This window comes from Ammospiza nelsoni, chromosome 10 (assembly GCF_027579445.1).
Source record: "Ammospiza nelsoni isolate bAmmNel1 chromosome 10, bAmmNel1.pri, whole genome shotgun sequence".
NCBI classification, from domain to species: domain Eukaryota; kingdom Metazoa; phylum Chordata; class Aves; order Passeriformes; family Passerellidae; genus Ammospiza; species Ammospiza nelsoni.
The window spans coordinates 20,553,105-20,575,748 of NC_080642.1; the positions used below are offsets into that span (position 1 = coordinate 20,553,105).

Consider the following 22,644-nt stretch of genomic DNA (forward strand, 5'->3'; position numbering starts at 1 on the left):
CTCTGAGAGAAAATGGGGCTGGAAAAATCTTTTAAGGGGCTGTACCCACTGGAAATTCCACCCAGCTGGAATTTCAGGCTGGAATTACTGGGAATGCAGCACAGAGGAGGGACACGCAGGGCTGGAAGGGGAGGATCCAGGGGGTCCATCACAAAAAGGGTACCAGGAGAGGGATGGAGACAATGGAAATTCCAGTGTGCCTTGGTGGAGGGTGCTGAGTGTCAGTGCTGAAGGAAAGCACCTCTGTGAATATTGGTGCTTCACAGGCAGAATGCAGGGCACAAGGAGAGACAGAAAACCAGGATTTTTTCAGCAGTGGCAAGTCATGGAAATGTTTCATGGCATAGCTGAGCACTGCAACACCTGGCTGCCATCCTAAGCAATCCTGGTGTAATTTCCCTGTGGATGGCTTTCTGCAGCTCTTCCTTACCTCATTCCCGCAAGCTCTGGCCAGAGAGTGTTCCCATCTCCTTTTCAAGCTCCAGGCCTGTATTTCAGGCATGTTTTGAGAGTTTCCTCACCCATGGGCCTGCCCTGCCTGGGTTCTGTTTGCTGAATGAGAGCGTGATCGGGTACCCGACATGGGGCTGTGTTTTCCGATTGAGAGGAGAATGCTGAATTACTTTAGCAATCATTTATTGAGTAGCTGAGATACAGAAGACCTAGCAGAGATAACAATGTCCTGCAGATTAAATCCTCCATCAGAGAGGCCTCACTCTGTAGTTAGGCTTGTAAGCATTTTCCCATCAGTTTTCCCTCAGCCTCCATCCCCCCACGCTGCAAGCTGAGAGAACAGGCAAGAGTTCTGAGCATCTTCTCATTACAAGACACCACAGAGCCCAAAAAAGCCATGAAATCACTGTCCTGTCTCACATCAGGCAGAAATCTCCCTATCAGCAGCCTCTCTCAAAACCCCTGCAGGGCTTCGGGTGACTCTGGTGCTGCAGCAATTTTTGGTCTGGATGCCCTGGATGCCCAGGCTGGAGGAATTCGGTGGCAGGCACAGCACCAGCACTGTCACTTCAGAGGGGCACAGCCACAGACACCCTGAGGGGATGTTCTGCTTCTCTGCTGCTCTCATGACATCCAGAATCTGCTATGTCCTCTCTGACCCCCTCTCCAGGAGTTCACAGGAGCTTTCCCTGGGACCCCTTTTGGAATTCATTTGCTCCGAGCTTCAAAGTGGAGCCTCTGCAGCAACACACTGGAGACAGAAAAGCACAGACATTTTGAGGCAGGAGCACAGACAGATACAGAACAGCAGCAGGGTTTATTTACACTGAACCACAATTCCTGCTCCTTTAGCTCATTGGCAGCTTTGGGGTTTATACCTTGCAGCTCCTGAGTGCAGAAGACAATTTCCACCTGGACAAGGCAGCCTCAGGCTACCAACATCCAGAAGCTGCTAGCCTTGGCAGGACAGGTGGAGTCCATCTGCCATGGGCTTTGTGAAAGAGCCAGGGCCCCAAGGGAACCCCTGGGAGACACTGGCTCTGACAGGAGAAGCAACAGAGCTTCCAGAACCTCTGGAAGGGTAGAGGGCCAGGATAAATGATCCATGGAGCTGGGAAAGTGCTGCTGAATCCTAGCAAGGAAGCAGAGCAGCCATGTCCAGGTGGAGGTCCTGTGCTGGAAGGAGCTGCAGCCCCTCACTGCATAGAGAAGCAGAAAACAAGTGGGAGATGCAGAATTTCCCAGAGAACTGATGGAGTGAAGGCAAAGGGGTGGACAGCTCCCAGGAGAATTGACGGAGGTGCTGTCAGTGTCCCCAGGGACAGCAGGGGTGTTGAAATCCCTCCAGGAGGTTATTCCCACATCTTATTCACCTCTGCCTTTTGGGCCTCAGGGGCTGGGGGTGCTGTGCTGTTTTCCAGCCAGGAATTGTCCCTCTCTCCTGTGGAAAGGCAGAGGGCAGGGATCCTGCTCCAGGACACACAAACCCCTCTCCACCTCTGGCCCTGCAGACAGCCCTCTTTGCTCATCTGTGCAAGGGCAGCAGCACTCCACAGAGCTCTCTGACACCAGCAGGTGACAAGTGTGGCACAAGGGCTGGCTCTTGTCACCAATCTGGGAAAGGTTCCCGAGGTCCCCACACTGCAACTCATCAGCTGCTGCCTCCTAATTGAGCCTCTCCAGGAGCCTCCTCAGCACAGCAGGCACTGCAATTGGTGCAGACAGCAGCACTGATGAAGGTGGGTCAGAGCCCTCACACCACTCATGAAGCTCAGGCTTCCTCACCTGGACTTCCCACAGAGGCACGGTCATTGGGTTTATTGTAAGACCACATTATGGCTCCTACAATACTGCAGGAAATCTTCCCCAGATGAGCTTCCTGGAGCAGTGGGAGTGAACCCCTCACCTAACACAGGCTCTGCAGGTTTTTCCTTTGTCACAAGTGCTGCCAGTGCCCTCTGAGAGCAGGAGGACCCTCAGATCAGATTCCCTTCATGGCAGTCACAGAGCACCTTCAGCTGAGCTTCCCTCCCTCTGGAGTTGTGTGCTGGGACTGCCAAAGGCTGTAGGAACCACACTGTGGTACTCACATTCTCTAAACAGAGATATAATTCTCTCTCCCTGGATTTTTTCCTGGGGAAGGCAGTGAGAAAGCTCAGAGAGAGAAGAGAAAACAATTCTTATCTCTCCTTGCTGCTCCTGTTGTTTGGCACATGTGAATGTGTTATGGGGAGTGTTTACCAAGGAAGGGATTCGTTAATTGGACTCTGGTGAAGGTTGTTTGGATTCATTGGCCAATTAGGTCAAAGCTGTGTTGTGACTGTCTGGTAAGGGTCAGGGGTTTTTCTTTAGTATAGAGTTTAGTATAGTATGTAATATAGTATAGCTTAATAAAGCAATTGAACAGCCAGGTGTCCAGGTGGTTCCCATATGGCACGTGCCAAATTACCTAAATAATGTACCAACCATGCCTGCCTATAATGGTGTGGTGAGGTGAGGTGAGAGCTGGAATTCCATCCCTCCAGGTGGCCATTCCATAAGGGAGAGAAAGGGACACGCTCTCTGTAATGCTGTGCATTAAAGAGCATTCACACCTTTAAACCCAGCTTTAGAAAAGCACCTCAATATTTCTGTCATGGTCTTGGTGGGACTCTGGAGTCCAAATGGGAGCTCTGGGAGTCTGAAAAAGTGTGAGATGGGACAAAAAATAGCAATTCCATGTTTATGGACAAAAAAAATTAACAATTCCGTGTCTTATACTGCTCTGTCACTGGTGTGAAGCCGCTTGCATAAAACAACAGGTCAGTGTGCAGCAATAAGGAACCAACTTCCCACCAGCTCCCATGCTTCCCCTGAGCCAGAACCTCCCTGAGGACACAAATCCACCTGAGGCCTGAGCACTCCCAAAGGCAGGAGGAGGAAGCCGTTTGCATCATGCTTCCATGGCTCTTTTAGGGGCTCTCCAGCTCTGTCGTCTCCTGGTGCCTCAAGGACCTGGGAAAACATGGAAGAGATTAAAAATACCATCCTAACACCAGCCATAAATGTGTCCACAGGGTTGGTATGGAGGCAGTCAGTGATGATGCCAGGGTAAAACTCAGTATTTGCACTGGCAGGAATTTTTTGGCAACCCTGATCAGGATGTGTAACATCCTCAGCAGGAGTGCTGTGATTCCTGCTGCTCTTTCCCAGCATTGCAGCAAATACAGGGCTGTTGTAGCCTGACATGTGTCAGGGATCAACTTCACAGCCAGGAAAAATGGGATAGGGAATCTAAACTTCCTGCTGCTGCCACTTCTGGCATATGAGTAAGCCTACTGCAAAGACAGAGGAACACAAGGACTGGCAGGACACCATCCGGTGGGTTGGGGTTTGGAGGAATAGGCTGGAAAACAACCTCTGGAATGCAGAGGTTGCCTTTTGCACCACTGTCCCCTCACACCTCTTGCTGGGTTAGTTTTTAGTTACAGCTTTTAATTGATCCAGAAGATGGGGCTTGTGTTGCTTCTTCCCCCTTAGCCCTGCAGCCTCCCTGAGGGAGTGCAGCTGGCAGCCCCAGCACACCTCCTCAAAGAATGGGCAGTGCTGCTTCTTTAAAATTGATGGAAATTTGAAATTTTTCCATTGAAATCTGGATGATTTTCCCCACGTCAAAATGTTGACATTTTCCTTATGTGATGTTTTCAGTCATAAGCAACTGTGAGCAAAGAACAAATGAAGTCAAGGAAGGTCTGGGAAGATCTCATGAGCTCCAGGTCCTTGTGGCCACTCAGAGTTCTGTGGGGATATTAAATATGAGCTGACACCTCCTAAAGAGTGAGCCAGGATTTTACTACAGTAAATGACACCTGGAAATACTCCTGGAAGGATGTGGACAACCTCAGGGTCCATCACTGTGGCCACATACACTGACTTGAAAAAGGGGCAGCTTCCTACTGCTTCTTCCTGCCTCTGCTCTAGGGGGGAAAGGGTCATCTCTGAAACACCCACCCTGAGGGAGCCAGACCTTGAAAACGAGGAGAAGTAAAAAGTAAAACCATCGGGAAACACACATTCCTCACCAAACTGGCATTGCAGGGGGAAGTCACAATGCAGAACACTTCCCAGGAATCTCTGTGCAGCACAACCCTTCCATCCATGAAATAGGAATAATGATACTGCTCCCACAGCTACAGGTCACAAAAAGTGCCAAGGGAATAATTGTAAATTTGGAGAAAATTAGGCATTTATTGTCCAGAGTCAGTCCCATGTATTGGCAAAGTCCATAAATCCCCAAAAGACTGAAGGTGTGACAATATCAAAAGGTTGTTGAGAAATCACCCGTTCCTGTGCTTCAAGGTTCATCCTCAGGAGATTGCTTTCCCTGGCTGCAGAGACAATATTTCATGGAGTGGGGATACCTGGAGTCAGTCCTCTTGGGACTTGGAATGAGGAAAAAAAGAATCATGTTCAGTGCACTGAAGCATTTCATAACTGAGCTTTGGAGAAAGTCAATCCCAACTATTTTAGTCAGGGACAGGAGAATTTGAGGTGCATGAGGGTGGTCCAGCTGTGCCACACCCAGAGGTGACCTCTGTTGGTGTGAATGACTCCAAAAACCTCACTAAAGCAAATTAAATACCATGCAGCAAATAAAATATTTTTAAGACCATTCTGATATTAAACTGAATTACTCCAAGTTGAGGTCAGTGACAGCAATCCTCATTCTCACTACGGACAAGAAAAGTTAAATCTGTGGGATGATACTGAAATAATTTGTGTGTTGCAATGATCATTCAGAAGCAGAAACCACCCCTTTGATTGCCAAATATTTCCTGGGAAGATCAGGGAATCCTGATCTGTTTCCCTACCAAAACACTCTCTCCATCTAACATTGGTGGCAAACAACAAGCACTGGGGCTGTTCAGTCTGGAGAGAAGGTGTGGAGACCTCACAGCACCTTCCAGAATCTGACAGGGCTAGGAGGAGCCTGGAGAGGGATTCTTCGTCAGGAACTGGAGTCACAGGACAAGGAGGGATGGATCAAACTGAAAGAGGGGAAATTTCGGTCAGAGAGACACAAGAAATTGTTCTCTGTGAGGGAGGAGAGGCCCTGGCACAGGGTGCCCAGAGAAGCTGTGGCTGTCTCATCCCTGGCAGTGTCCAAGGCCAGGTTGGATGGGGCTTGGAGCAACCTGGGATAGTGGGAGTTGTCCCTGCCCATGCCAGGGAGTGGGAATGGATGGGCTTTGAGGTTCCTCCCAACCCAAACCATTCTGTGATCCTCTGATCTTCTGTTGTTTGAGCCATCCATCCTCATGATTACAAACAGATGTCTCTCTCCTGAGCCCTCCACCCCTTTTCTCACCTTCCGAGGAGCTCTGCCCCCTGCCTGGGTGAAAACCATCTCCAGGGAATGGTTCCCTAGCACCAGCAAGGAACCCAGGCATGGTCAGAAGGGAGGATCCACAGCACCAAACCCGAAGCCTCAAAAAGCAGCTCAATTTTGCTCTTTACTGGTGCAGCTCCAGGAGGATCCAGACAAACCACAGGCAAGCCCAGAGTAATTTTATCCTGATATGCCTATCTAAACCACAGATAGCTCTTCAGGAAGGTTCTCCCTCACTTGTTAATTTAACGCTTGATATATAGGAAAAATTAGAATTAAAATGTGCCCAGCTGCTTCCTTCACTCTTGATTCCATTTGGAAATATCTCACATCTCGCCACAAAAATGAATTTAACTGCTTGGAGACGTTTCAGAGCCTGTATTTTATTTTTAGACAAGTCTGTGTGATTTAGGATCCTAAACTCCAGTGAAGTTTGCACAGAACATTTAAATCCCAGCCCTGGCGTGGCAGGGAGAGACAGGTCTCTGCTGTTTGGATCAATGAGTGGCTTGGGGTGAAAGGGAGCTTAATGAGTATTTCACTTCACCTCTGCCATGGGCAGGGACACTTTCTACTATCCCACGTTGCTCCAAGCCCTGTCCAAGCTGGCCTGGAACACTTCAAGGGATGGGGCAGCCACAGCTTCTCTGGACAAGCTCTTGAAGACCAGGAGGACGTGGACTTGTGCAAGACCATCAGAGGACAAACAGCTGGAGTCAGGTTTAACAGGTGACTTTCTCGAGACTTTACGCAGGGTAAGCTGCACTCAAAGCCTGCTGCTCCTCCAGCCACGGGGATAGCAAGGCCAGGAAAGCAAATCCTTGCCTTGCCATGAGGACAGCAAGGCCAGGAAAGCAGATCCTTGCCTCGCCTTTCTCCCGCTTCTCCGAGGCTCTTCAAGCAACATCCGCGCGTATGTGATGCCATGGAGAAGATGCCTGAAGAGGCAGAGGCAGTTCTGAGTTCCACTGCACGCTTCTGCAGGAGGAGAAGGCAAGGACTACCCTGGACCCTCATTAATCCCAGGAGATGGAGACCATGGGACCACGGAAGCTGGTGGGAGCTCCCACGTCTGCGCCGCACCGGTGACGCGCAGGAGCCTGGATCCTTCACAGGCACTTCTGGGATTTCTTATTAAAAACTGAATTCTTGGGCTGGGCACAAAATAAAAGAAATACAAGGCTTAAAGCATTATGCAAGAGCCCCAGAAGTGGCCACGGGTCAACACTGTGCCACCAGAGAAGAGAATTCCAGGATACTTACATCCCTCTCCATCGCTTCGTTTTTCCCGTGGCCTGCAAAATGAATGGAGATGTTTCACTTTGGAGAGCCCAGAGTGGAGATGGTGGATGAGGAACAAAATCCATCCCTTTTGAAATCCACAGAGTTAAGCATTTGTGAGAAAATATGTTCTCTGCACTAATCGGGAAGAGAAAGACATAGGGAAGAAGGGAGGAAAAAGAGGGGAAGAGACAATGAGAAAATTCTGGATTTAATCTCGATGAGTCAAGTGCAGAGGATGGAGCCTAACAGATTTCCTGACCCAAACACAGGGTAAACTGTGAGGTTTGGCTGCTTTTCCAGGAAAGCTTTGCAGAAAGCTGTCACCCAGTGCCTTCAAATAAAGCACAGAGATCACAGGAAAGGCAATATCCTGGGAGACGTGTGGAAGGACAATGATGGGGCACAATGGGGGGACACTTTGTTGTCAAAACCTTGCATTTCAAAAAGGAAGGACTGGTGACAAATCTAGGTTCGGAAGAGAAAAAAAAAAGTTGGGGCAGATATGTAAAAAATCTGGGTCAACCAGGTGATTAATTGATCAACTGATCAAGTGTTTGATCAATAAAAGAAAGAGGATTGTGCCAAGGACTGTAACAAGGAAGGTGATTAAAGGAAGGAACAAAGGCTGGGAGAAATCCCTGTAAAGAATGCCCAAATTATCTACAATGCCTCTTCTCCAATAAACAGGAACACATTTAAATCTTGCATTATTCCCTAATTATTCTGGAGATGGGCCTGGAGTGGCACTTGCCCTGGGCAGTATGAACTTATCCACGAAATGCCCATTTTTAGGAGCACAAAAAGTTTTCTGTATTTATGAGGCACACACCCACTTACTGGGGCTAGTGTGTGCCCTGAACAGGAGGAGAGCTGCTACAGCTACATGAATTTATCGATGGTGATTTCAGTCTGACCAAGTATTTCCTTCCCTGGAAAGGTAAATGATCTATGGATGCCATCCAAGCACCCTGAGAGCTGGGCAGGGTGGGACATTAATATCCAAGAAATGAGGATCAGGTCTCGGTGCTGGTGCTGCTGCAGGGAACTGGAGGCTCCCAGGCTGCCACAGCAGGGATGGACTCGGCTGCAAGGAGCTGCATCCTGAGATGTGGGGAAGGGGAAGGAAGTTTTCCAGAAGGAAATCTAGATTTGTGCCAGAACCAGCACCAAGTGATCATCACGAGGGTGAGCAACTAATGATCAATCCAAAATCTGCACTTGTTTCCTTCCTTGAGCACAAAGTGAGGCCAGGCAGTTAAACTCCACTGGCCTCTCTGCACAGAACCAAATTCAATTCATCACAAACGCAACACCCGAGCAGAAGCTCCCTCGTTTGCTTGGCTCCAAGTCCAAACTGCAAAAAGCTCAAAGCACCAGTGTTTGCCCAAGGGGTGCTGGCAGCGTACCCTGAGTGTGTATCCATGAAGGGATGCATTCCTGGGGCTGGGGACTGGCTCTGCCTCAGTTTCCCCTCCCATCTTTCCCAAAAGACCTGGAGAATTGGGATTCCAGCACCAGGGAACTTCATGCCTCACACCAGACACCACAACCACACCAGGCTCACAGACACCAAACTCCAAAGTAAAGCAAGACAATTTGCAATAAAAAAGCTCCAATATTTGTGAATACATCCATCCCTCATGCACAGCAGCAGTTAATCAGAGAGTCAGGAATCACAGAATGGCTTGGGTTGGAAGGGACCGTAAAGGTCATCTCATTCCAATCCCTTGCCATGGTAGGGACATACCCCAGTTTAAAAAATACACTCTCAAAAGGATCTGACACTTCAGGAGTTAAAGAAAACAAAAAGTCCAACCTGCCCGTGGCCAGCACAGCATTTCCAACAAGCTCCTCTTGCAAAATTAGCACGACCTCAGCTTCCTCAGCTTTCTTACAGCTCAAAGAAACTCAACAGTTTCAAGGAGAATTAGAAGTTTCTCAGCCGGGGTGTCTCTCATTCTTCTTTTTTCTTTCTTCCTTTCTCTGCTCTGTCCCAGCATCCAAGAGATTTTCCTGGTGGGGATGCAGAAAGTGTGTTATCATTCCTGGGTGAAGAGGAGAATCAAACAGGAACCTGTGTTACACTCCAAGACAGGGCTGATTAATTTGCAGTTAACATCCGTTCGCTTCATTATCCCTTCATCGGAGCCTGACAAATGTGCAAACAACAATGAAAAATAGAAATTAATAGGAGTATTAGCACTGCATACAACCTGCTATAGATTTAATCCCCACAACAGAACATATGGATGTGTTACACCTTCCTTCTCTGTAATGACCTCATACCCACCCTCCTGTCCTTGGGCATAAATCTATTTAAATTTAAAAAGATCTATTTATATACACACGTATGTGTGTGTGTCTGTGTCTATCCATATGGATGGGTACACGTGGAGGGGAAGGTTTGCTCCTCACTTATCAGTTGAGGCTGGGAAAAGCACTTGGACTGAACTAAATCAACTGGACAATTTCACTTTCTGTTCCCAAAGCCTCAGTAAGGGAAGGGACCTGTGGGGTCCTGTCCCCATTCAGCTCCACACTGAAGGAGGACGATCAGCACAGGCCAGTGATGACACTAAGCATGCAGCCATAGTCCTGTCCCCAGGAGAGAAGGCATCAGGGCATTCTTCTCCTCATTATTCTAATTTTCACCTCCTTTCCATGGTTTTTGATGCTTGTCTGCTGAGCTGGGAAGGTGCTTTTCACCAGGACATCACGGAGAGCTCACGGAGGAGCTGCGTTTGAGTGGGAAGCGGATGTTGTCCCATTTTTCTGTAGGCATCTCCTCCAGCTCTGCTGCTATTTGAAGAGGAATGTGTGGGCTGGGAGGCCAAGAGGTGATTAAAAAATTATGTTAAAGCATGTTTGTGCCAAACCTCTGTCGTCCCTTGAGTCAGGCAATGTCACCGCAGCGGAGCGAGAATCCACAATTGGGAGTTGCCCGGGTGTTTTTATATCCTCCAGGAAAACCTGAGGGTCTGCAAGGAAACAGGGAATTTCAATCATTGCTGCTTTTCTCGCTGAAATCCCCTTGAAAGAAACGCTATTGAAAGAGCTCCTCATCTACCCTTCAAGGTGACCTGCAAATGAGGAAAAATGGGTTTGTGGCCTTGTTTTTGGCTGAGTTACGAAGGCCTGGAAAGTTGGCAGGGATTCGAAGCAACGCTGGGATTTAATTTTCTTTTTCTCTATTTTTCTACGTGTTTGTTTTTTTTTTTTTTCCCGCTAGAATGTAGTTCTTGTTTTGCCTGGCACTTGTTGGGCAAAGAGAGAACCCGTGAAATCCAGCCATGACAGGGGACTGACAATGGTATGCCTGAAAGAAGGACACACAGTCACACCAGCTCCTGGTTTGCCTCCAAAGGAGGAGAGGGAATACTTTTGGCTGCAGGAGGGTTATTTCTAGGTAGGAGAGAAAGCATTTGTTGGCCTCTATTTAACTCCCTGATCTAAGGAAATCTTGGGTGAAAGTAAGGCTCTGATAAAGATCTAATTCCCTTTCTTCTTTCAGTGCCTGCTGGGGGAATTCCCGTGTAAGTAGGGCTGGAAGGAGTAGGAGGAGAGGGGAAAAACCCTTGTCTATGTCAGGAAAGAAACCGACTCACGCTAATAGCTCACAGGGAAGGAAGGAGGCAAACATTAAAATGCCTACACGGAAATTTGGAGAAATTAGAAGCAATTAAACACTCTAAATCAGAGGGCTCTTACCTTGCTAAGGAAAAATACCTGGATGCGGCAGCCAAAAGATAAACCAGGAAAAATACAACTTGGGCAAGCAAGGAGCAGAGTTTAAACCAGAGTGTTGGTTTGCAAAGCTTTGTCAGGGAGGGGGACAGTGGGCCCTGGGGCCACCACCACGGAGCACATCCCTGATGGGGGGATATGAGCCCCAAGCTCCTTGCCAACACCAGGGATGGGCATGGCCTTCTGTGCCACCCCAGTGACCTCGGATGTGGCAGCCCCTCAGCCTCCCCATCCCTGCTGGCCAAGCAGTGCCACTGGTGCCATCCCCAATGCTGGCGGGTGACAAGTGGCAGCAGTGCATTTTCTGTCACACACACTTCAAAGCCAAAAGAACCAAAAATATTTGAGCCACCAGTAAGCTGACCCTGCTCTGCTGGGTCACCCAAAAGGTTTCACCAATGTCACTCGCAGGGAGAAGCTGAGCTCTGGTGGCACCACCTCTGACCACGCTGGGCAAACAGCAGCAGTGCCACCCTCCGAGAGAGGGGACAACAGCCAGGGCACAGCAAAGTTCTCCTGTTGCCTGCAAACTGCTTTTCCCTACGCACAGCACCATGACACAACAGCTGGGTCATCACTGCCCTGGGAATGGAGATCCCTGCTTTTCCAAAGGCCTTGTGGGGTCAGAGAGAATGGACACCAAACCAGCCAATGACCAAGAAATTCACACTGGGGGAGTCTAAAAGACTGTCCGCAGCTGTAAGACAAAGTAAAAATATCTGATTTAATTTAATTTCATTTTTATTTTGAATGTTTAATTATTGCTCTTTGGAGGAGGTGTCCATCATTACTTTACTCCAGAGGCCCTCAATTATTTCCATGCCAATTTGACAGTATTTTTCACAAATCTAAACTTTTCCTGCTGAAAACCAGGAGGCTGGATCCTGGCTTGGAGCTCCAGCAAAGCAGTGACAGCAAAAGGCAGGACCTGGCTGCTCCCAGGGTTTCCTACCAGGGGTCTGCTCCACCAGGTGGTCCCAGTTCCTCAAGAATTGCTCTCTCCATGCAAAACCTGAGAAATGTGAGAATGCCAAATAACCATGGGAAGAGCTGCTGGGATGGGAGGCTGAGGAAGAAGGGTTGAGGGAGCAGAGCTCACTCAGTTGTGCATTTATCCCCTGGACATGCAGATCACTGTGTAGCTCTGTTCATTTCACACAGACATCATTTGGGAAAGCCAAAATAAAGTGATTTACTCACCAAGCCTGGCACCAGCACCACGTAGGAATTCTCTGGGCATGGTGGAGGAGTCGGGAGACAGTGCTAAGGAAAGAGCTGAGGAGCAGCTGAACCCCATTCCCTGTGGGCCAGGAGCTGGGGTGTCATCCAGAATGAGGAAAAAAACACATTAAGCAGCACCTGAAAATTGTTCAAATGGGTCATTAGACACAAGTGCAGGACACCAGACCAGACAGGATGGGACCAAGTTGGAATTCCAGCAGGAATGAGATTATCAGTCCCTGACTGATCAACTGAGCCAGGCTGGGCCTCCTCAAGGACCTTCTCTGCTGAGAACCACAACAGCAGCAAGATCCTCCAAAAAGTGCAAGTCCCAAATCAAAAGTCAAGCCACTATTAAAGGAAAGACATTTACAAGATCTAAAACTCTGCTCTGCAGAGGTATTAAGATGTTGGAACTAAACCTGCCTTATTCCCGCTAGTGGTTGCATTTTAAGGAAACCTTTTAAAAGGATTATCTTCAGGAACTCTCTTTCAACAGCCTTCCCTTTAAGAGTCCTTCATGGTGATAGCACTATTAATTATGCTATGTGATGTGATTATGTATTTGTTCAGGTCTGGGTTGCAAACACGAGGCAGGGGAACATCTGCAGGTGTCACTTCCAACACGGAGCGGGGAACTCCGGCCTTCGATGTGCAGTGTGGGCTCTGTGCAGGGCAGGCACCCACGAGCTCTGCAGTGCCACCAGCCTCCTTGACCTGGGGGGCATTGCCTGGTGCCTGTATTTACACAGGGAGCTTTGGGAAAGGCTGGTGAAGACCCCGCAAGGACCAGCTTGGAGCTCTTTAAGAGCCACCGCCAGGAAAATTCTGTGCGGATCTGTATCCGTATCTGGCTGGAGATAAAGACGTATATTTTTATCTGTATATAGAGAGGCATTTCCAAATCTGTCTGTCTCTCTATTTACCTGCTTTTAACAAGAAAAAAAAAAAGGCAACTGCTTACATAGCTCTTGCTGCTGCATTTAAAGCAGAAAAATAAGTTTTTCCGCATCCCTCCACTCCCGGCCTCGGCGAAGGTGTCCGGGAAATGACGGATGGTTTGGCAGCCTCTGTCTTGGGGCACAAGGCTCGTTCTCCTGGAGCCATTCCTGTGAGGAAGGGCCAGCTCATCCTCCCTGGAGCCATTCCTGTGAGGAAGGGCTGTAGCACAGGGAGAAGGAGGTCACTGCTGTCCCCACCTCATGCCCGGCCAGGCAGAGCCACAGGAAGAGCTCGGCCAGGTGGGGCTGGTTTGGCACTTGGAGGTATCAGGGGAGAGGTTTAGGTTTGCTCTCTGGCCACTCTCCTGCAAGGGAATTCGGATCTCAGCTCCAGGTACCATCCAAAATGCAAACAAATCCAGCCTTGGTGGCCCTTGGGTTTGGGAGGCCAGAGGCCGCCGGGCTGAGCTGTGCCCTGTGCTGTGTGCCAGACAGCACCAAAATATGGGCACCACAGGTACCTCAGCCCTCCCAAAAGACACGTGCTGGCAATTTAGGGAAATATTTTCTATTTAAATCCAGATGTTCTGCTCCAATTCAGTGCTCAGGTATCACATATATCGTGCATATCTGCAGCATACGCAGGCTGGGTGGGTGGTTAAATCTGGGGCCGTGGATATATGAATGCTGTAAATAGCTGTACAGTATCTGTGTGTTTTATTTCAGAGGCAGAGAATGAACTGTTGGTATCACACAAGCACAGGGATGCAGCACATACATGTTGAGCACACAAAACCTGCTCTCTATATGTTGTATATATACATACAGACACATCTCTAACACCTATACTGCATATATTATTTATAGATATACATAGACATTTTTTCCCAACTAAACCATTTTCTTTTTTCACATTGCTAATTTACTCAAAATCTGGAACATAAAAGGGGAGCTGGGGAGAGGAGGAGAAGGGAAACTTCACTTTACCTACTCCAGCTGAATCTCATATAATTTCTTTTTTTTAAGGAAACTTCATTGTATATTCCAGAAAAGTATATTGGTGGGGTAGGTTTACCAGAGGCAGAGAGAATGTGCAGGGAGTGAGAAAGTGAATTGATGGATGGATGGTTAAATGAATATAAATGAACTGATACCTTTACAGGAAAATAACATTTCTTTTCTTTTTTTTTTTATTCTATAGATCAGTGGGTTTTGTATCTGTAATTCTTTCATATCAGCAAAGAGGAAATAAACTCCCATGTAAATCATTTTCCCCCCATCTGGAAGCATATTAAAAGCATGCCTTTTTTTTTTTCTTCTTTTAAGCAGAGCCTTTTTTTCCCCCTATTTGCTTATCGGTTCATCCACCATTACATTTTAAATGAAATTGCAAGACCCCCCTCTCCTCCTTTCTCCCCCACCCCCCCCCCCCCGCCTCCCAAATTCCGGGCTGATGTCGGAAAGAGGGAATCAGCCTCTCCCATGCTTTAGAATAACTGACCTAGATTCAATTACAGATAGACCCGGCGGAGAGGACGGCACCTCGCTGCCTTCTCAGGGGTCTCTTAAAAAAAAAAAAATAAAATAAATAAAACAAAAAAGGGGCAGAAGATAGGAAAGTAAAACACCCCAAAAAAAGAGGATAAAAAGCGGGGGGCAACAGACAAACAGACGCTTCCCGACACGGAGCGCTGCGGGCGCCCGAGCATCCCTCGCCCCGCCGGAGCCGAGCGGCGCCCGCACCGACGGCGCGACCCCGCCGCTGTCCCAGCGGCAGCCACGGGGGATGCTCGCCCTGCCCGGCGGTGGTTTTGGGGGGAAGGACAGCTTTTGGGAGGCGGGGGAGCATCGCGGTTGTGCCCGCAGCTTCCCGGGTGGGAGCGAGGGGCCGGCGGGGCAGCGCGGAGCAGCGCGGAGCTCCTTCCTTCCCTGCTTTATTCCCTTCCCCCGGGAGCCCGCCGGGATCGGGGGGTCCCGCGTGGACGCCCCCCACTCCCGGGGGGCTGCGAGCGCACGGGGAGGGAGGAGAAGGGGGGCTCGGGGTCCGCAAGGCTTGTTTCATTTCAAAGTGGGACCGGGGCCGCTCCAGGACGCGCCGCTCGCAAATATAATCTTCATATTCAGTTCAATGGAGTCTCCTTATAATTTACAGCGGAGAGATAAGGCTGGAGGATGCAATGAAAAAAAAATCTGAAGTCATCCTCTCCCCCCCCTGTACTGCGCTGCACCTTGGGCAGCGGAGCAGAATCCAGAATCTCAACTTCTCCCGACATATGTTTCCAGCAGATAAGTAAACAATCTGGACGTGAAATGAAAATTTTAATTAATGCAGTAATGCTATTACACCTCAAGTGTGCAAATCCCATTGCCTTGCACTGTGACAATGGGTGGGGAGGAGGAAAGAAAGCAGACAGACAACAAACCACAAGCAAATTCTAATCTGGGTTTTGCTTTTCACTCGGCTCCAATTGTTTTCATAGTTTGTTTCCTTTGAATTAATCTCATCCTTATATTTCAATAATTACCAGCTACTCATCTCTTCCCCTCTTTCTCTCACCCACTCAAAGAGCCGGCTCCCGCTCCCTCGCTCTCCTCTTTTAAATTGTGATCAACCTGGATTTAATTTCGGGGCTTTTAGGCGTACACATGTTGCCTTGTTGCAGCGTGGACCTGCACAGACCCTGCACGTTATTTCTTGTTTAGCTTTCCGAACGAGGAGCGTTCAGGAATAATGAAGTATTTTGCCCTAATAAAAAAGGGAAGGGGAAAAAAAAGAGAGAAAGGAATAATAATAATAATAAAGATTGTCCCTTTGATGTTGGTATAAAACACCCCAGCTAGAATAGAGGCGTGTAAAGGGAGAAAAGAGAGACGAGGAGGTAAAATTAAGGACCGAAAGAGAAAAAAATAATAATAACAGAAAGGGTGAATTACAGACACATCAAAAGCCCCGAGGCTTCCTCGCTGCGGAGCGCGGCGCAGCGCGGGGAGCTCAGCCCGCGTCCCCCGGCGGCACCGGGCTCCTGCAGCCCCCCGAGGGCACAGCGAGCAGCCGGGGCCGGGCTGCCCCTGCCTCCAAATTCTGCGTTATAGCCATTTGGAGCGATTTTGTGATATTTTTTAAGGAGAGGCGCTGAGGATGCTGCGGCGGGGGGACCGAGGCGCGGTGCCCTGCCAGCCGGAGCCGCTGCCACCGCAGCCCCGCCGGGGTCCCCGGGCCGGTCGGGGCCGCTGCGGGAGGAGGAGGAGGAGGAGGAGGAGGACGTGTTTCTGATCACCGCTCACTTTTAAACACTACAATCAAGGAATGTAGCCAGGAGGTCGGGCCTGGAATAAAACCGTAAAATCAGAATTGCAATCTTTTTGATGTTTCAAAGTCTCTTTGAATGCCTTTGATACACTCAATAGCAAATTTACTGGGCTATTATCACTAATAAGCAGAAATAAGTAATATCTCTCAGAGACTTCTATGGGCTTAATGTGTCCTTTAAAATAAAGTTTTTTAACATCACTTAATTCCCCTTCTGTCTTTGTCTCTCCTGCAGCAGAGCTCCCTGGCGATCGCACAGCTACACCTGGGCGCCAGCGAGGGCTCTCCCGGTGCCCTCGGCCTCCCGAGAGCTTTTCTCCCCCTCTCTTATTTGTTGTTTTGTCTAAAGCAAGGCCAGAGTGGATCATTTTCAGTGTCTAGGTGGTCCTGCAGCTGCAGAGAGGAGAGGAGAGGAGAGGAGAGGAGAGGAGAGGAGAGGAGAGGAGAGGAGAGGAGAGGAGAGGAGAGGAGAGGAGAGGAGAGGAGAGGAGAATAGTAAAAAAGAAGGGGAAGAGAAGGATGGAAGAGAAGAGAAGGGGAAGAGAGGAGAAGGGGAAGAGAAGAGAAAAGAAGAGAAGAGAAGAGAAGAGAAGAGAAGAAGAGAAGAGAAGAGAAGAGAAGAGAAGAGAAGAGAAGAGAAGAGAAGAGAAGAGAAGAGAAGAGAAGAGAAGAGAAGAGAAGAGAAGAGAAGAAAAGAAAAGAAAAGAAAAGAAAAGAAAAGAAAAGAAAAGAAAAGAAAAGAAAAGAAAAGAAAAGAAAAGAAAAGAAAAGAAAAGAAAAGAAAAGAAAAGAAAAGAAAAGAAAAGAAAAGAAAAGAAAAGAAAAGAAAAGAAAAGAGGAACAGGGCCGAGGGGAGCTGCAGGGAGGGTGGCTCGGGCAGAGGCCGCGGGGCCCCGCTCGGCTCCGCGCTGCCTGCGCGGGGTTCCGCGGGTGCGGGCGAGGCTCCGCCGCGAAGCCCAGCCCGGGACAGCGCCCGGCCGCGCACCCAAGGCGTGGTGCGCATAACCCCTCGGCCTTTGTTTAATGATTTTATTGAAAGAAGGAGACAGTTGTGGGGAAACAGGTTTGACAAGGAGCTGCATTTCCCCCTCGAGGGAATAGCTTTTTTTCACCTCTCTTTCTCTCTCTCTCTCCCCCCCGCCTCTTTCTTTCTGTTTTTGGTTTCCCTTTGACATCAAAGTCAGTAATCGGTTCATTGCAGTGTCAAGATCATTATTTAATTTATTTATCTCCACGAGTTAAATAGCTACACACCTGCAAGCGGGCGGGAGGGTTGGAGGGATAACACGGCGCAGGGAACGGGAACGAAACGCGGCGAGCAGAGGCTGCGGAGGGGCGAGCGGGGTGGCAGGGGGACGGCGAGGCAGCGAGGAAAAGGGAATGAGAAGCAGGAAGAGAGGGAGAGCAAAGAGAGAGGGAAATAGGAAAAGAGAAAGAGAGAGGGAGAAAGAGAAGGAGAACGGAAGGAGAGAAGGGGAAAATGTGAGATGAAGAGAGAAGGAGAGAGAATTAATAAATAAAGATAAGAAAAGAAGGTTAAAAGGAAAGCAGGAAGGAAGGAAGGAAGGAAAGAGGGGGAAGGAGTGAAAGGGGAAAGAAAGGGGGAAAGAAGAAGGAAGAGAGAGAAAAAGAAAGAAAGAATGTAAGAAAGAAGGAAAGTAGGAAGGAAAGATCCCCGCCAAAGTTTCCAGCCCTGTCTCTGCGCGCTCCCCACCTCGCCCCGCTGTTCCCCGAGGCCGGGCCCCACCGAGCTCGTTCTCCCCGAGGGTGTCCGGGCTCGGGGGTGCGGGGGGTGCCCCCAAGCTCAGCCGCGCTGGGGAGCGGGGCACGGACGCGGGGCCCCCGCTTTGCCCCACGGCCGGCGTGGCCCGGGCGGGCCGGGGCCGGCGCTCCCCCCGCCCGGCTCTGCCTGCGACCACTGTCAGCCTAATGCGGGTGGATGTCGGAGGACACTGAGCTATCGGTGTTATCAGCCGGGCTGACAGCGCCTGTCAGCTGGGGTTACATCAGCGCCCGCCGCCGCCGCGCCGCCCCACGCCGGCTGCATCCAGCCCCGCGTGTCCCAGCGGATCGTCCCGCGGCTCCCAGGCCCTCCCCAAGCCAGCTCCTTTAATTGTCCTCATTTGTAAGAGCCGTTTTGTCATGCTAAACAAGGCTGGAGCAGCCATTCTAACCTCTCCTTTCAGCCCTTTTCTCCTCTCCCCTTTTGTTTACCTTCGCCTGATCTCTCATTTATTTATCTATCTATTCTTCCCCCGCTTACCCTCCCATTCAAGCCCCATGTATGTTAATTGTGTTACGCCGTTTAATTCTAACATCGGTCTCCAAAGAGCACTTAATGAGCAAAGCACATCCAAGCACGCGGCGCTCCGGCTATTCAGCCCCTCCAGACGGATCCTCTGCCTCTTCCCCCTTCCCCTCGCCTCCGCCAAGGGCAGAGCACCCCAAACACCGCTAATTGATCGGCACCAATTCCAAACCGCCGCCAGAACTCCCCTCCCCGCTCCGAATATTCCCTGGCACCGCTAAAACTTCAACGCCGCGGAGGAAACTTGGGAAAAGCCAAATTCCCCGACGGGACGGGACGGGACGGGACAGGACGGAGCATCCCCCCGTATCCCCCCGGCTTCTCTCCGCTCCATCCCGCCTCTCCGCGAGTTTTCTCCGCTTCTGCCGCGTTTCCCCGACGGGCTCCGCTCGGAGCCCGGCTCGGCACGGCTCGGCACGGCTCGGCACGGCTCCGGAGGCGCGGGGAGAGCCGGGGGCTGCGGGCGGGGGTCGCTCCCGTCCCCGGTGTGCGACGCGGGGCTGCGTCCCCGCACTCACAGCACGCACTTGCCTCTGTTTGATGACAGATTGTCTTTATTCAAAACGTCTTTGTTCAACAAATGAAAAGGTTTAACGAGGTAAAATCCTGCCGGATACATCTTAGTTTCTGTTTCTTCTCGCCCAAGACATTGTGAAAACGTATTTGAATTGCCATCGGTTTTTTATTCGGTTTTTCGTTATTAGTAGTAGTATTAATTTTTTTACAATTCTACTGCCTGACTTCATACCTGACGCTCTGTCTAAAGTAAACTTAGATCTAGTCTCACTGGATCACACAAATTTAAGGACTATCTGTTTTAAATTAAGCAAACACTATCATAGGTTTTAAATATAAATGTTTCTCCCCGTCTTTTTTTTTTTTCTTTTTTTTTTTTTCTTTTTTAACTTTGAAGAGCCTTTTTTTTCTGACATGAAAAGCAATTTTACCTAGTAGTACGTGGTGGCAAAATATATATATATATTTATATATATATAACACAGCTGATCTCGTTTTTCAATGTGCAAAAAGGAAAAACAACGAGGAAAAAAAAAATAAAATCAGAGTAAGACCGGGACTTCCCAAAGTCAAGTCCAAGTGACATGAGACCCTGGAGAACTCATAGACATTAAGAGAATAAATAAAAATCGAAACCGCTTCTCTCTCTCTGTTTTTTTTTTTTTTTTGTTTGTTTGTTTGTTTTTTTTTTTGTCTTTTTCTCTTTTCCTCCCCGCTTTGTCCCGAAAGGGCAGTTCAAGGTTCGCTTTGCTTTTCTGTCTTTTAAACACATTTACAACTCTTACAAGCGCCGGGCTCCTATCTGCCCCCGCGATCGCAGATCCCCCCCGAGCTCTCGTGGCGAGCTTTTTTAGGCGAGAGCATCTCCGAGGCAGCGTCCGCGTCTGTCCCGGCCCGGCGGCGGGCGGCAGAGTCCTGGTTCGGGCGGCCTTTTTTTTTTTTTGCTCCTGCAGCTTTTATGTACATGCACACACGGAGGAATCCCAGTTCCAGCTGCCGGCCGGGGCGGGGGGCACACGCACGCACACACACACGCGCCTGCGGGGGTGCCCGTGGGTCGGTGGGTGGGTGTTACATGGCAGTCGCGTGTGCTGAAGAATAGGGGTCTATCCCAGTCTTGGTCATGCCTGGGAATAGTATGTAGGCAACTGGAGGTTGCAAACTGGAGGCCGACCAAGCGGTACAGTTACATGGCACGACATAGCCCGGGTTAGTTGGCGAGGGGTGAGTGTGGGTGTGTTGGCTGGGGCAGCTCAAGCTGCCGAACGCCCCGTTCTGGTATCCCAAGGTGGAGGCGTAGGGCAGGGTGCTGGTGGCTAAGGTGTGAGGAACCTCAGTCATCTTCTGAATGGCGCTGGAGCTGAACTGGCTGGGGTCAAGTAAGGAGTAAGGTGCTGAGGTGGGAGGCAGGAAAGCCCTGGCCTTCTCCGGGGAGCTCAGCAGCGAGTCAGTGGCCCCCACGGGAAGCCCGGCGGCCTTTAAGGGATCTGTTTCCCCGAGGTAAGGCAAAGGGAAGACATACCTGTCCTTTTTCAGCAGGTTCTTGGGCTTGCGCCGGGGCCGGTACTTGTAGTCGGGATGCTCCTTCATGTGCTGCGCCCGCAGCCGCTTGGCCTCGTCGATGTACGGGCGCTTCTCCGCCTCGGAGAGCAACTTCCACTCCGCGCCCAGCCGCTTGCTAATCTCCGAGTTGTGCATTTTGGGGTTCTCCTGGGCCATCTTGCGCCGTTGGCCGCGGGACCACACCATGAAGGCGTTCATGGGGCGCTTGATGTGGTCGCTGGGCTTGGACATGCTTCGGCCGGGCGGCTCTGCGGGCGGCTCTGCGGGCGGCTCTGCGGGGCGCGGCGGCTGCGGGCGCCGGACGGCGGCGGCACCACGAGCAAGAGGAGGAGGAGGAGGAGGAACGGCGGGAGAAGGCCGGAGGAGCGGCAGGAGCGGGCTCAGCTGATCATCACAGGTCCTCCGCCAAGGCCGTCCCCGGCGGGAGCCGTGCCGGGGCGGGGCGCGGAGCGGGGCGCGCAGCGGAGGCCCGCGGGGCCCGGCGGGCACTAGGCGGGCGGGGAGCCGCCGGGCGCAGCACCGGGCCGGCGGTGGGGACGCGGGGCGGTGCGGGGCAGTTCAAAGGCGCGGGGCTGCGGCGGGCAGGCTGACATAGCGGCAGGGCGGTCACAGTGCGGCCGGGCGCCCAATCAGCGCGGAGGGGGCCCGCTTAAAAAGAGAGGGAGAGAGGAAGGACGAGAGGAAGAGGAGGGGAGGGGACAGAGGAGGGAGGAGGAGGAAGGAAGGAGGGAGGAAGGAGGGGACAGGAGGAACCCCCCCCTCCATACACACCCCCCGCCTTCTAACGCGCGGATTAAAAGGAAAGCTTTTGTGAGTTGCTGCGCTAATAGCAGCTGTGGAGGAAGGGGGAAGGAGAAGGGGGTCGTCCCAATCTTCCTCATCCTCCTGCATCCCTGGGGTGCGTGGAGCGGGGCCGGTTCCGGCGCCCTCCAGGTTCCGCCGCCACTGCCGTCGGGGCTGCGAGCGCTGCGCTCCGCCGTGCGCCCGCCGCTGTCCGCTGCCCCCGCTGCAGCCCCCGCCTTCCCTTCCCTTCCCTTCCCTTCCCTTCCCTTCCCTTCCCTTCCCTTCCCTTCCCTTCCCTTCCCTTCCCTTCCCTTCCCTTCCCTTCCCTTCCCTTCCCTTCCCTTCCCTTCCCTTCCCTTCCCTTCCCTTCCCTTCCCTTCCCTTCCCTTCCCTTCCCTTCCCTTCCCTTCCCTTCCCTTCCCTTCCCTTCCCCGCGCTCCCGGCCGCTCTCCCGCTTCCCCAGCCCCCGCCCTCCCCGCTCCGCAGCCCCGCTTAACCCCGGGAGCCGGCCCGCGTCCCGGCTTGCTTTGAATAATTGCCTGCCTCCCGCGAAACGCCCGTGGGGAAAATATTTATTAAATGGAAACAATTGTCCCGGCTCCCGGGGGGGACCGCGTTTGTTCCGGGCTTATTGGTTTTTAGCACCTGCTTTGGTTACAAACCTGCTCCGAAAAAGCCCCCCCGGGCCGCCCCCTGCCCCCGCCCGCCCGCGCCCGACAGCGAGCGGGGACAGAAACGAGATATCGGGGGGGACTCCCGGCCCGGCCCCTCCGGGGTCCCCTCCGCTCCTCTCGGCCCGAAACTTCGCCTCCTGCCCGAGGGGAGCCGCCGCCGCTGCCGCTCCGTGCCGGGCCGCCGCTCCCGGGGGGCTCCCGGCTCCCCTACCCCGTCCAAATAATATTAATAATAATAATAATAGAATGAACCACCTTCGCCCTTATTTCCTCCTTCTTCGCAATAAATGACTTTCATCTCCCGGCAGAGCCCTGTGCGTGCGGAGCCGGGGAGGAGGAGGAAGATGATGAGGAGGAGGAAGAAGAAGAAGAAAGGGGCCGAGGATGTGGAGTCCGCTCACCTGGACGGGGCCGGCAGCGCCCGAAGCTTTGGCTCTGCTGCCGCCGGCCCCATCCCAGAGGCTTTTTTCGTTGCGCCC

General features: G+C 51.2%; 1 protein-coding gene across 1 annotated transcript; it reads right to left on the reverse strand.

Moving 5' to 3' along the window:
* Positions 1-20,216: 20,216 nt before the first annotated feature.
* On the reverse strand, positions 20,217-20,939 carry SOX14 (SRY-box transcription factor 14). The gene has a single exon (XM_059479613.1). It carries the CDS (start codon positions 20,937-20,939, stop codon positions 20,217-20,219), a length of 723 nt encoding a protein of 240 aa, XP_059335596.1.
* Positions 20,940-22,644: the final 1,705 nt, after the last annotated feature.

Excerpts from the sequence above, each read along its gene's own strand:
- SOX14 (XM_059479613.1), bottom strand. The coding sequence starts at position 20,939 with ATGTCCAAGCCCAGCGACCACATCAAGCGCCCCATGAACGCCTTCATG.